This window comes from Phyllostomus hastatus, unplaced genomic scaffold (genome assembly GCF_019186645.2).
Source record: "Phyllostomus hastatus isolate PE091 unplaced genomic scaffold, TTU_PhHast_1.1 phas_scaffold_78, whole genome shotgun sequence".
Classification (NCBI taxonomy): domain Eukaryota; kingdom Metazoa; phylum Chordata; class Mammalia; order Chiroptera; family Phyllostomidae; genus Phyllostomus; species Phyllostomus hastatus.
In genome coordinates, this window is record NW_025334041.1 from 9,399,470 (window position 1) to 9,413,098 (window position 13,629).

The 13,629-nt window shown below is 62.8% G+C and overlaps 1 protein-coding gene across 2 annotated transcripts in view; it reads right to left on the minus strand.

Moving 5' to 3' along the window:
• The window catches only part of MINDY4 (MINDY lysine 48 deubiquitinase 4), a 99,972-nt gene that overhangs the window by 34,769 nt on the left and 51,574 nt on the right, over window positions 1–13,629 (minus strand). For both annotated transcript variants that reach the window (XM_045827852.1, XM_045827851.1), the window contains exons 8-12: window positions 12,217–12,333; window positions 10,838–10,926; window positions 3,651–3,752; window positions 2,066–2,129; window positions 1,135–1,200 (exon numbers count right to left, since the gene is read on the minus strand). In XM_045827852.1, the coding sequence (XP_045683808.1) occupies window positions 1,135–1,200; window positions 2,066–2,129; window positions 3,651–3,752; window positions 10,838–10,926; window positions 12,217–12,333 (438 nt within the window). The remainder of the gene's footprint in view (window positions 1–1,134; window positions 1,201–2,065; window positions 2,130–3,650; window positions 3,753–10,837; window positions 10,927–12,216; window positions 12,334–13,629) is intronic.

The following is a 13,629-nucleotide window of genomic DNA, read 5'->3' on the forward strand; positions in this document are numbered from 1 at the left end:
GAGCCCAAGAGAGCCGAGCTTGTGGCCCGGAGGCTGGAGGGAAGGCAGAGAGGACGCCCGGAGAGGTCGCCTATCTTCCAGAGAGTGGCTGCACACTCTCCACCCTTCGGCGGACACAGGGACGTCAGAACGGCAAGGCCGTGCAGTCGGGGGCCTCGGGGCCAGCAGTATCCTGTCCTGGGGCCCCGCTGCACCCTCCCTCTGCAAGGAGAGGCTTTCCTCTCCTTCCTGTGTGCCTGTTAGCGGCCTCTGTCAAGGTCACCTTACATAATTATGACAGCGGTGAACATGACACCCCCAAGGAATGCTACCAGCCCTGGGGATGTCGAGCTGGGCCCTCACTCTGCGTGGTGCTCTGAGGCGGGCACTGCTCCTATCACCCCCCGCCCCGTACAGGTGAGGAAACTGAGGCCCGAGGTCACACAGCTGCCGGGGGCTGTACCCTAAACACGAAACCAGGCCAACGGCTCCAGAGACCACGTTCTCTCCCCCGGGGCACTCAGCTCGGTCAGTGCTTCACAGAGACTCGGACCAGAGCCCCAGTTCCAAAGCCCTCAGCCCTTGACCGCGCTGCTCCCAGCCCAGGTCAAGTTCCGCCCCCTCTCGTGGCCCGTAGTGGGGGCACACCTCGCCTCCAGCAGACGAGGTGTCTGGGGGCCCTGCCTGGCCCCCCAGGGCCCCAGGGAAGGGCCTGCGCTGAGCAGGGTCCCCACCCTCCCCACCCACAGTGCCCAGACCTCCGACGCAGTCCAGAAATCCACACCCCTGTCTCCTCTCCCGCTGCCGCTGGGCCCCCTACGCACTGACAAAGGGTCCTCTGCTTCCAGAAGTGGCTGCTTCCCCTCAGACAGAGACAAAGCTCTCATACCCACTGTCTGTCAGCTGCTCCCCTGCACTCGGACCCCACTCCACCTCTCACTGCAACCCCACTGTGGCAGCGTCCTGTGCCTGGTAGCCACCGCCAGCCCTCAACGGCACAATGGCAGCGACTGGACCCCCGTTCCCCAAGTTTATGCTTCCCCAGTCTAAATCACCCACCGCCCTCGGCCATGGAGCCCAGGGCCGGCACCAGCTCCTTCCCAGCCTCTACCCCTCAAACCACAAACGCCCCACAAACCACACCGCTGTGCATACCTGATGGATGCTCTGTTGCAGGAAAGCCGCCAGCTCCTCATAGCAGGTCACAGTGTGGAGCATGAGCTGAGGAGACACGAAAGCACAGGTGACCCACCCGAGCCCTGGGCACCCGAGACGCACCTGGGGCGGGTGGGCGGGGGCCTGAGAAGCAGGTGTCCCATCCCAGCCGCCATCCCAGCCAGTTCTAAGCCCAGGAGGCAAAGTCCCGAGCCCAGTGGAAAGCAGCAGACATGAGTGTCTCTTGCTTTCTCGGGCAGGTCAGGAAAAATTACTTTCAGAGAAAACATCCAACCAAGTGGGACCCTTCAGAGGCTCCCAGGACCACCGGGGCCCAGACCCAGGTCAGATAACACAAACCAGGCGAAGCAACAATCCTCTGTGAAGGGGAGGTTAACTGGTTCACCGCTCAGTGAGGAGCAGGTTAACTGGGGGGAAGTCACTGTGTCTGTGCTGCCGGCCGTCTCTCATTTTCTGTCCCTCCCTTCGTCTTCCCTGGGTCTGGTCTGACGGCCAATTCGGGGCCCTGTCAACGCTCCTCCGCACCTTCCACCTTCCCCTCCCCTGCACCCCACCCCCTCGCTCCCGCAAAGCAAGCTCGAGAGGACTCGGAGACACAAAGAGGGCCGCAGAAAGGCTGGGTCTACCCCAGTCGCAGTTGCCGGACGTGCCGGGGCGACTTCGGCTCAGCACAACCTCGACCTCCCAGGCTGCCCGTCAGCCTTTCTCGGGCCATAAAGCCAGCCTGGCGGGAGCCCGTCCCCGGAGCCCCCACCACGGCCACCCCAGCCCCGGCGGAGGGCTCTGCAGGCCAGGGCCGTGCGCAGGGCGGGCGGGCCCCTCCCCGGCAGAGGAAGGATTTACTTATGTGAAAGGAGCCAGGGCCCACACAAAGCCAAGGGTTGCGTGCTAGTTTTCCAGAGAGCCGTACTGTTTCTAGGACTCCGTCTGCTTTGTATTTCCCCGTCGGAATGAACTGCTGCATCCCTGAAGGCCTAAAAAGGAAACGGAGACGCATGAGCCCTGTGTGCGGAAAGAAGACGGGACCGTGAGCCAGGGCGAAACCACATGTGCCGTGAAATGAGGACAAATGAGAAGGCGGCTCCGGGGGAGAGAGGGCGGCCAAGGAGTTCTCATTCCCCCGTTAGGCCGGGGCCAGAGTGCGCCACTAGCAGAAGGGATAAAAACGGGGACAGAGAACGGAGAGCAGCAAGAGCACTCGGGGCGACCAAACCCCAGTCCCCCCAGAAGGGAGGCTGCCGTCTCCTACAACCGACTAACGCCTCCCCAGGCGCAGGGATGCTGGCCCGCCCCCCCGTTTGGGGGATGTCAGAGTCTCCAGCCTCTGTCTGTCCCATCTGAGGCTCCCGCCGAACCCACCGCCCAGGGAGACGTGGACGGGAGGCCGGGATTGGGTTGGGGGCCCCTGCGCTCTTAGCCTGCTGTGTAGCCTCAGACCAGCCACTGCCCCTCTCTGGGCTTCTTTTTCTTCGTCTGTCCAACGGAAAGAGAGTGAGTTTTTGCCCCATCTGCTCTCAGGCTGCCAGGCAGACCCCGAGGGCCAAGGTTAATCCGTGAGCTGGAGCAGGTGCTGGGACAAGCACTCGGCAGGACAATGAGCGTGGTGACCTACTGACGCGGCACCAGTGTGCACACACCAGGCAGCGTCCAACCACTTTGTGGTTGTTTCCATCTATTTGCATGGACTGATGACTTACACAGACAGGCAGTACTATCATTTATCGTACATCATTGTATCTACGCTGACTCATCAATTCCCTCATAATCCCCATATGATATAACCTTTATCACCCCCATTTTCCAGATGAGTCAACAGATGCAGTGCAGAGAGGTGGAGTCGGTCGCCCAAGGTCACAGAGCCAACAAGCACAGGCGCTGGGAAAAGGCGCCCCTTCACTACAACTTGGCCACCCGACCTGCCTGCGGAGCGATGCTTCCACCAGGCCTGAAGCCGGCAGCCGTCCCAGTGCCTTCTGGGAGGGCACCCTCCGTCTGGGCAGGGAGGAGGCGGCAGGGACAAGGCTGTTGGCTCCACCACCAACCCCTCGCCCGAGTTCCCTCCCCAGGGGAAGGGGGTCCAAGTGACAGAGCAAACGAGTGTGCTCTGAGGACTGGGGAGGGGGTACTCATCGGGGGGGACTGGGTCAATTGTGAGGCTGTTTTCTGAGGCTTCCAGATCAGGGGAGCTGGCTGCTGGGCCAGAGGTCTCCTCAGGCAGGTTCCCTCTCCCAGAGACCCCCAGGAGGGAGGCGGGGCAGACCCGACCCCAACCCCGTCCTGAGACATAGACCCCCTCCCAGGGCGGGCTGCCCCGCACACCAGGCTGACTCTCTGGGCTGGCCCCAGCGTGGGGCACAGGGCAGAGGTCTAGGAGGGCGCACGGTGTGGTCCTTATCCCAATGACCCCCAGCCAGCTTGCCCACAGCTGGGCCAGCCCGAGGTCCAGTGGCGGCGGCACAGCCCTGGGAAGCAGCACAGCCCCGGGAAGCACTTACAGTGTGACCACGGCTCTCTCGTGGCCCCCGGCCCGCCACAAAATGTCCGCGATGGCCAGGGCCAGGCAGTGGGTCCTGTGGGCATTTGAAGGCTGCAGCTGCCTGAGGATGGAAAAGGAAGTGAGTTTATGTCTATGGGGACATGAACTAGGGACAGCTCAGCCCTGTGGCAGACGACCCACCCTTTCCTACACCACCCGGAGGGGTTCCTGCGGAGCCTGGGAGGTACCTCCTCGGATGAGGACCGAGGGAAGGCTTAGAGGGAGGGGCGCTGGGCAGGGCTGGAGGAGGAGCAGCGGGGAGTGGACACTGGGCTGGCCCTCGGGTGTGCGTAAGAAAGGGTGGTGTGTTCTGATAGCCCAGGAGGCCGAGCCGATGGGCCACAGACCTGCTGCCACCTGAGGAAGGAAAGTCATCCTGGGCAGAGGCTGGGCACTGCCCTGCCCCAGCCACGCCCAGTCGGACCCCTGGACCCCTGGAGACAACAGCTTATGTGAGCAGTGGTCTTCACCCCGCCGGCCACAAGGAGAGAAGACCACAGCTGCAGGCTGAGGCCTGACTGACCAGTGGCTAAGAAGTCACACAGTGTGGGGACGTGGGAGAGGAAGGATCCGAGATGAAGAACACAGGGTGGGGATCAGGGATCGGGGAGGGGAAGGCAGTCAGAGGCGCCCATGAGACACCCAGGCAAAGCTGTCAAACACACCTAAAGCCCAGGAAAGTAGCCAGGGCTGGACACAGGTTTGCGGGCCACCAGCACCCGAGGGCTCCTTGGTACTTGGAGTGGCTAAGGTTGCCCGGAGAGAGGACAGGAAAGGCAGCGGAGGTGGCCGAGGATGTGGGGAGGCAGAGGAGGCGGAGCCGGGAGGCGGCGGTGCTGCCCACAGTCTGAAGAACGGAAGGACTGTGAGAGGGATGGGTAGTCATCGATGCCGAAGACGGCAGAGGGATCGCTTACGAAGGAAAAAATGGGTAACTGAGAGGCCCCCGGCGGGCCAGGCAAATGAGAGGCAGGAGGGGAAACAGCCGGTACAGACGCTTCTTTCCGTTTCCATTTCCAGGGCTCTGGAGGGTCGTTAAAACAACCCTGGGGAGTAGGCAGGTGCTATATAATCTCCTTTTCAAAGTTTGAAAGCTAAGGCACAGAGACTAAACGATCCGTCCCAAATCACTCGGTAAAAATTGGAAATCTTAACACAGCATTCAGGGAGGGCGGAGAACCTGGGAAATGGAACCAACCGTCTGGCGCACTTGACTTTGAGAACCAGCCCCCCTTTGCCTTCCAGCCCGGGGTTCCAGCGCCGTGCTCCTGGCCACAGATGCTCCGAACCCCTGTGTTTGTGCACAAAAGTCCTCATTCTTTTCTGGGCTCCTTTTAATCACTTTTCCAGTCTCTCCATCCCTCTGTGAGCCTCCTCCAGCTTGCGCGTGTGAGACACAGCTTTCCAGAAAGCACGGCGGGGTGGGGTGAGGGCAGCGGTCAGGCCTGGGTTCCCTTCTTGGCTCCCGGGCCTTGGGAGGCCCCTTGCCCTCACCACCCACTAACGGGGCGCTGGGCCAGATGCCTCTGAGCATCGTTCCGGTCCAGCCATCCTGCCACTGAGCCGGCCCCGGGGCCAACAGGGGTGTGTGCACATGTGTGGGCCAGATGGAAATCACGAGGAGGGGGACAATGTGTTCCATCACCCACTCCACTGTCTCCAAATAACTCGGTGTCTGCCTTCGCTGGCCACAGCTCGGTGACAAGGACGGTCCTGTACTACCTTGATCGGCCAGACACGCATTCATCAAACCCCTGCCATGCACCTCGCTCCTGGCTGGGCTCTCCGCCCACAGGAGTTTCTGTACGAGTCCAACCCCCGGGGGAGTGCAGGGTGGAGGCACTTGTTGGGGGAGGGGTGGGGTGGGGAGACAGCTCCCTCTGCGTTTGCCACCACCACCCACGTCTTTCAGAGACGCCTCCACCCTAATTACCTCAAAGCAGCCTGACTAGTCTGAGCTATGGAGACCTCCGAGGACGGCGGGCGGTGAATGGAGGTCGGTGCGTCCACCTGCTCCCCCTCACGGTCCAAGGCCGCGGGCCTGGGGGCCCCTGGGCCTGGATTCCCAGCCTGGCTCTGCTCCCAATGTCCCTGGAGGCGTCTTGGGCAAGAGCCCCTCCTTCTCGGGGCCTCAGATCCCCCCGTTTCGGAGGAGTGGAGGCGAGAGGACAGTGTCCTTGTCTGCAGCTCTGTCTGCACCTGCAGGGCAGTACGGGCCCGTCGCCTGTCCCTTCCCACCAGCTGGCCGGCTGGCACCACCCTTCCTCCTCGAGTGGAAAAACCCCTGACCTGCTGCCGGGCTCTGTCCTCCCCGACTGGAGAGAGGCCAGCGGCCGGCCCGATGGAACGGGCCTTAATGCAGACAGACAGCCCGGCAGAGAAAACACCGCCCCCCACGGAGAAGCCTTATTCCCACGTGGCTTCACAGCAGGGCAGAGTCACACCCTCAGGGTGCTGTTCACAAGACCCTCTCCCCACCGGTTGGGAAGGGAGCACTCGGGGAGGGGGCCTCCACCGCCCAGGCCCGCAGGCCCAGGCCCGCAGGCCGGCAAACGCGGGGGCCCCTCAGCCCACGGGCCCTAGGGCCCTCCACACGCAGCTCGCCCGCTGCCAACACGGTGTGCTGTACCAGGCGTCCCTGAGGAGACAGGAGTGTGCCCGCTGTTTTTTTTTCAAGTTGGGCCATCTCTGACATCCTGGAATTTCAGGGTCAAAGGGGGCGCTGAAGCCTCAAACCCACATCAGCGTTCAAGGCCCACGAAGAACATCAGTGGCCCGGTCAATCAGTATGAAAACTGAAGAAACAAATCAATGAAACCAGAGGAGCTGGGGACTGAGAGGTCCCTGCAGAGCTGCCAGGGTCACCCTTTGCTCACATGAGACAGCAGGTCCCCAGGTATTTGCTGTATTATTCTGTGTACTCTTCAGTATTGATTTTTTTTCTAAACTGGGGAAAAGGAGGAGGTTCCACAGGCAGCCCTTCATAAAACACTGAGCCCGAGGCGGTCAGCAAGAGGCCGTCTGGGCGGCCAGCACTCGGGGGTTTGGGCCCCTCCCAGCCCCTCGGGCTCTCCCTTTGCCGAGTCCCGGCTGGGGCACAGCAGTGCGTGCGACCAACCGACTGGGTGTCCCATGCCAGGCCTGGCTCTGCCGCTGAAGCCAGGTGTGGCCTCAGTTTCCCCACATGTACCACGGCAAGTGACGTCCATGGTCCTACTCGCTCACACAGCCCTTGACGATTCATTCACAAGGACTTTGTGTGCAGGGCCAGCGTCGGGCAAGACAGAGACTCACAAGTGGGGGGGGCCCTGTTCCCCCACACCGTCAGGTCTCTGGCCCTGCGCTCTTTAGGACCCCCACGCTGGGGACAGGCTACAGAGCACAGAGCCAGGCACTCCCCCAGCCTCAGCAGGGCAGCTACAGGCTGCACGATGCCCGCTTGGCACAGGCAACTCCCTGGGGCCCCTGACCTGCAGGCGGTCACCTCAGCAGAGCATCAGCTCCGACTCTGCCCTGGCCGGCTCACAGTTCCCTCCGCCCTCGCCAGCCCCTCACTCCCTTGGCCTTTGCTTGACCCGCACTGCAGCCTGAATCCAGGCAGGCTCTCCACTCCCAGCCCCAATCTCCCTGTGGCCCCAAAGCAGGCTCACATCTCTGTAGAGTCGGCCCTTCTCCCCCAGGGCCTCCCCTGGCGTGCCCTCCTCAGAGCCCCCTCTCTGGGAGTCCCCCCAGGTGTTCTCAGCAGCCCCGGCTGGACGAGAGAGCCCAGGTCACTGGGCCAAGCCCTCCACCCCTCCCTCTCGGCTGGGTATGAAGAGTGCTCACCCGCAGGCCTGCTCTGCCATCTATGGGATCAGGTAGCTGGCCCGCTGCGGTTAACCTGCCTGGAGAGCAGCTCAGCCGGCAGGGCCCGGGGCAGAGGGGAGGGGTTCACAGGGAGCACCACAAATGCTCCCTAGGGGAGGGGCCCCAGCCGGCAGGCAGCCTTCCCCCAGGTGGGGCTCCTCCCCGCCAGGCACACCCGCACACGGCCCCAGCAGCCAGCAGCCAGCAGCCCCTCCTCTCCTTCTCCCTGTGCCTGACCTTACCCCCAGGACGCACCTCAGACCCCCCCTCCCGCCCTGGCCTCCGAGGGCCTCTGGAGGCCCTGAACCTCCGGTCCAGGTTGCCTCAGTCCCTGTCTCAGGGTCATGCAGACAGGGAGCCCTGGGGACCAGGGCTGCGTGCCCCCTCCCCAGCGGAGCCCCGGCGGAGCTCTCCATCTAGCTGGCGCTTACACAGACAGACACCTGTCAGGAGAAACTGGGGCCTGAGTCCACGCTCGGCCAGCAGCTGGCCAGTGGGCAGTAGGGGGGTAGAACCTCACCCCCCACAGCCGGCAGGTGTCTTTCCGCCCGCAGCCCACCTCGGCCCCCAATCAGGATGGCTTTCTGCCTCCCGAGCCCTGGCTCTTGTGTCTGGGGTGGAGAGCAGACTCTACCCCAAGGATGTGCCTGGAGCAGGGGGCTCTCGCATCCCCTCAGTGAGCACGCAGGGGGGGCAGTACCGGACTAGTCCTGCCTAGTTCCCTGAGCGGACAGGGCCATTGTTGGAACCAACTCAAAACCCTTGTCCAGACTATCGAAACACGACCCACAACTTCTCTCAGCAGTCCAGAGTCCCAGTCCGAAAGTAGCTGTGAAGGAGCACAGAGCTGAAGAGTTGTTAAGACGTCTCCCAGGAGGGCCAAGGCCAAGGCTTGACCCGAGCAGGCGGCCAGGCCCCAAGGCCCCCGGGCAGCCTGTCCCTGACCCAGCTGCCAGCCCGTCTTGTCTGGCCCCTCCCAACTCTGCCCTGGCCACCCCTGGCCACGCTCAGCTCCTCTCCCGCCCTGCTCCTGCCCTCGGGCCCTGGCACACGCCGTCCTCCTCACTGGACTACCGTGCCCCTCCCCGTTGGTCTGGATATCGCCCCTGCGTTCGCTCAGAGGAAATCCCGTGGACGAGGCCTTGGGCCGGATGCCAGGGACGGACTATGAACCAGGCGGCCCAGGAAGGCCCGCGCTCTCATGGGGCCTGAGTCTGGGATGGCAGCTTCGGGTGGACGCTGACAGCGACGTGGATGAGCAGGCACTAGTGGGGGCAGGGGGCTTGGGGGCAGGCCCGGGTCTGTCTGCAACGGGGAGGCCCGGGAAGGCCCCAGTGAAGTCACGGCCTCTGGGCGCTGAGGAGCCGGCACGCAGGGCCTGGAGGGCAGGGAAGGAGTGTCAGCAGTCTGCTGGGAAGGGCGGCCGAGGAGGAACGAGCGTTTGCAAGGGTGTGAGTGAAGGGGAGTCAGCCGTCCTGTCCCCCACCAGATCTCTCCACCAGATCGCTCCACCAGATCTTGGTAGGATGACGAGGTCAGGCCTCCAGCAAGCCTGCCCAACCCTCTTTGTGCCCAGGTGAACCTTAGCGTCCTGCGTGTCCCCTGTGACCTCCTTTCTGCTGGTCTGGCCCTCAGGTTCCACTGTAGGTGCCAAGAGGGCAAGGCCACAGTGGTTTCACTGAGCCTGTCTCCCCTCCGAGCACCTGCTAAGTCCCCCCGCATGCTCCCTTCCAGTGTGAGGGGGATGGTGAGGCCAGTGGGGACAGGTGCACTCAGTGGAAGTCCCTGCCCCAGGGGGCAGCCGGGCTCCGCACTGGGCATGCCCCAGGCAGTCAGGAGTGTTCCGGAGCCCAGGGCGCTGTGCTGGCCTCCAGGCGGGGCCCACAGCAGGGCGCTGCCCACACCTGGATCTGGAGCCTGCTTGCACTTGGTGGGCTGGCCCTGCGGGGCAGGCTGTGGGGATGGTCCCACACCAGCGGACATGGCGAGGGATGCACCTGGGGCGGCGAAAACGAAGACAAGCGAGACATCGCTGTGCTTGTGGTTAGCATCTCTGACTTGAGCAAAAAACACCTCGATTGTCACTTTTTACAGCAATTGGACAAATCATACAATGCCAAGCACAACAAGCTACCTTCGGGTGGACCCTGTCTAAGGCGACATCACGGGAGCCGGTAAGTTCGTTCGCAGCACGCTCCGCGGGACGTCTAGCTCGGGGACCGGGGTCTCTCCCCGGAGTCTGACCCTGAGCAAATGGGGAACAGGCCTTGCTGTCTTCACGACACCGAAGCTTAAAAGAAGAAAAGGGGCGAAATGCCTAGTTCAAAGAACAAGTGCTTTTAATTCAAGTTCAGGAACCAGCGAAACTAAACCGCAATGTTCGAGTCTGTTTAGTTACAGCTGCCGGGAGGGGGATGGAGGGGTCTGCTGGGCAGGTGGATCCGTCCAGGGTGCAGGCAACACTTCCTTCCTTGATCTGGATGACGTCATCACGGGCATGCGTTTGGTGGTGATAACTCATTAAGCAGAACGCGTGTATGTTGTGCAGTTTGGGGTTGCGCACTTTTCTGTCTGTTCTATTCCAACTAAAAACACAACAAGCTACTAACTGGGCCCGCGGGGAGGACAGGGGAGGAGGCGCCTCCTCATCAAGGACGTGCCAGCCCCGGCCCGGCCGCAGCACCCTCCCGGTCCATGTGCCTCTGCACCCACCGTGCCGCCAGACCGCAGCTTTCTGCCCACCCACCCACCGCCCTGGAGGGGCCTTTCTGGAGAGCAGAGCCTCCGCCCCACGCGTGCCTGCACAGAACTGTTCCAGAAGTGTCCGCTGAGCGGGTGAGAATGAGAGCGGGGTGCCCATGTGCAAACACTTAACGTGCGAGCTGGAAAAACAAACGTCCGAGGGCGTGGAAGCAGCAGTGCGCCGTGGGGCCGGCTGGAATGCGCGCCGGCGGTCAGCAGCGGTGAGGTAATGTGGGGAGGACTCAGGCAGGGTCAGCAGGTTGGCGTGGGTGTGGGCGGCAGCTGGGCAGCCGCCGCACCCGGGGAGGGGGCGTGGCCTCGGCTGCAATGCCACCATGAGGAACAGCACCGGGCCGCCCGCCCCGCCTTCGTGAAACGCACGCCCCCCATTGCACCGGTCACCCCCCATTGCACCAGTCGGCACAGGCCCGTTCGCCAGCCGCCATTTCCCCTCCAGGAGACGGGAAGCACAAGGAACACACATGCTTCCTTGCTTGTTTGTTCTGGACGCTCCGGGGAAGACGAGCAGGTTGTTGGCGGTAACGCGAGCTGACTTACCGAGCGCAGTCACCTCTGCTGTCTCCTTCGAACAGGAGCTTCTGCAGGACACAGCCTTGGACGGCCGCCAGGACCCCGCAGGGACCGCCCTGCCAAGAAGGACACGCGTGAGTGCCAGTGAAGTGACCTCCAGAGCCGGCCTCTACCCACAGGTGACAGAGCACAGGGACCCCTCCAAGCCACGGCCTCAGAAACAGGGGTCTCTGACGCGGTGACTGCTCCTACAGGGTGCTGACCCCCAGCCCAGAGAGGGGATGACAACGGTCCCAGCACCCGTCACCCGTGGGAGGAGCGAGTCTGCAGTGTCTGATGGGGGGGAGTGACTCTCCACAACTAGCGAATGTGGAGCCAGGGATGTCACCGTAGGTCTCCAGTCACCCAGGAAATGTCTCCACGTCCACAGGCTGAGGGTGCCAGTGGTCTCCCCAGCCTGCAAGGCCCACCCTGACAGCCTCCTCCCCCTCCGCCAGGAGGCCCTTCCCAACCACCCCAGCCAGAAGCAAGCCCTTTGGCAGCCCCCGCTTATATGAGCTTGCTTCTGCCCAGCCCGTGGCCCGCCCCGGCACCCACTGGGCATGTCTTCGTCCCCTCCCCCGTCAGCCCGAGCGGGGTCCTTGAAGAGCTCATCCCTGTGGGCACCAACAAGTACAGGGCGGTCAGAGCAGCAGGCCATGAGTGGGCGCCCCTGACTTGGGGGTACAAGAAGACGAGCTGAGCACGGCCGTGCTGGGGACAGAAGCTGTTGTCCTGGGTTCCCCCCAGGCAGTGCGGGTGGAATAAGGGGGCCGGGGGGCTCCTGGGTCTTGAGAAATGGAACCCAGTTCCACTGCAGCATTTAGAGGGTCTGTTGGCCCTTCAAGTGCACATCTTGGGAAACAGGGATAGGCCACGTTCAAATCCCGCCACAGTCGACCTCGGTCTCCCGGTCTTACGTCACACCGCCTACTCCCGTGCTTCTGCTCCTCACGCTGCTGCCTCTGCCGTGTCTGCAGCCCCCAGACTCTCACACGCCCCCGCCCCCGCCCCCACCCCACTTTGTTCCTGCTCCGCTGGCCTCCAGCATCCTTTCTCCCACAAAACCCTGTCCTCCCGCTCAGCCTCGGCCTGGCCCCTCTCTAGTGCCCCGCCCCCCCCAGACGCAGGGCCCCCTCCGCTCCCTCTCAGGGGACTCCAGCACCACACAGCACCCACAGTCAGGGCCCGTGCTCTTGTCCTGGTGGCCGCGTGACGGTCCTGCACTGGGCGACGGCCGTCAAATGAGGGCTGGCCAGCACTGCGTAGCCCAGGTAACGTTCGTATGTTTTACCAAACGGGGTGCGCCCCACCCTATCTTCAAGGGGACGGCAGGAAGGTCCTGGAGAAGCTTAAACGCAACCTGCCTTGACCTGCACGATGCCGTATCTCAGCGGGGCTGCGTCACTGAACGAAAAGCTCTGGAGTTTCCACTCTTCACTGAAGCAGCAAACGCTGGACCCAAACAGGACAGTCTTCAAGTCCTGTCCAAAGAAGAGAGTGGTTTTGTTGGTGGTTTTAAACGTAAACCACACACTGCTCCGTGGATGTGCCCCCCGACCCAGGGCTCCGGTGCTGGATTCCAGCAGGGTGGCCCGTCCTCCACCAGGGCTGTCCACCTCCTTTGCATTCGCAAACCCGTCCTTCTCACGTTGCAGCACAGATAAAGTCGGCCCCGAGGGCCTCACCTCTGGGACGTCTGTAAACCGAGCCAGCCCGTGCTGGCCCAGGGAACTTGAAACACAAAGCTTTGGTTTCGCAAGGCAACCTGGACGTTCGTGACCGCATGTTAGACTCGCCCCCGAGCTCCTAACAAGTCTGATGCGAGGGCCACACGCCAGGCCGACTAAATCAGAAAGAACCCTGGGTTCCGGCCGCAGGTTCTGCGTTCGTAAAAGCTCCCAGAGGGTTGAGGACCGGAGCTGGAGCAGGGGGACGGGCTCAGCAAAGGCACGGGCCAAACCCGCCCCTCCCCCACCTGTTTTATCAGTTTTGCTGAAACACAGCCTTGCCCATGGGTTTACACCCTGTCGGGGCCGGCCAGCACACCACAGTGGCAGAGCGGAGTGGCTGCAGCAGACAGCCAAGAATGCACTCTCTGGCCCTTTGGAGAAACAGTCTGTCAGCCCCTGCGCTAGGATGACCCCTCACTGCAGGTCACCGACGAGCGGTCCCCCAAGATCGCGGCCTGAACACCCCCGCCACCCAGGGAGGAGCTCCCCGCACCTCGTTTGTTCACAGCTCTGTCTTCTCTAAACTTCCACCTGACGTGGAGCTCATGGTTCACGTCCCACCAGCCAACGCCACCCTCCAGAGCATCCCCTCCCCCACTGCCCAGCCCGGGGACAGGAAGGCCAAGCCTCTGCCGGACGGACGCCCCCTGCCCATGCCAGCTACCTCCTCTCTCTCCACCACGGCCGTGCATCCAGGGGCTCTGAAGAGGCCCACATGTGGGTGCCGATGCCCCTCTCCAGACCCCCCTCTGGGTTAGGTCTGCCCTACAAACTCAGATTGTTTCCCTCTAAATTTTTTCTCAGTAAGTACAAGGAACATCTCGGTGACAGCATTTGTCTAGAGGCCACCAGGTGAGGGCTGACGGCACAGGAGGGCCCGGACGGCGAGCCCACCTGCCAGGGTTTGGTTCCTGACACCAGTGACCATCACTCGTGCATTTGGCCTGAGTTTCTCGGAGGCACGAGAGTTTTCTGGCTGAAGCCCATGTCTGCTCTCTTAATGACAGAATGCCAGCTGCCAGCTAGGCGCAGCACAGTCACCAGGTC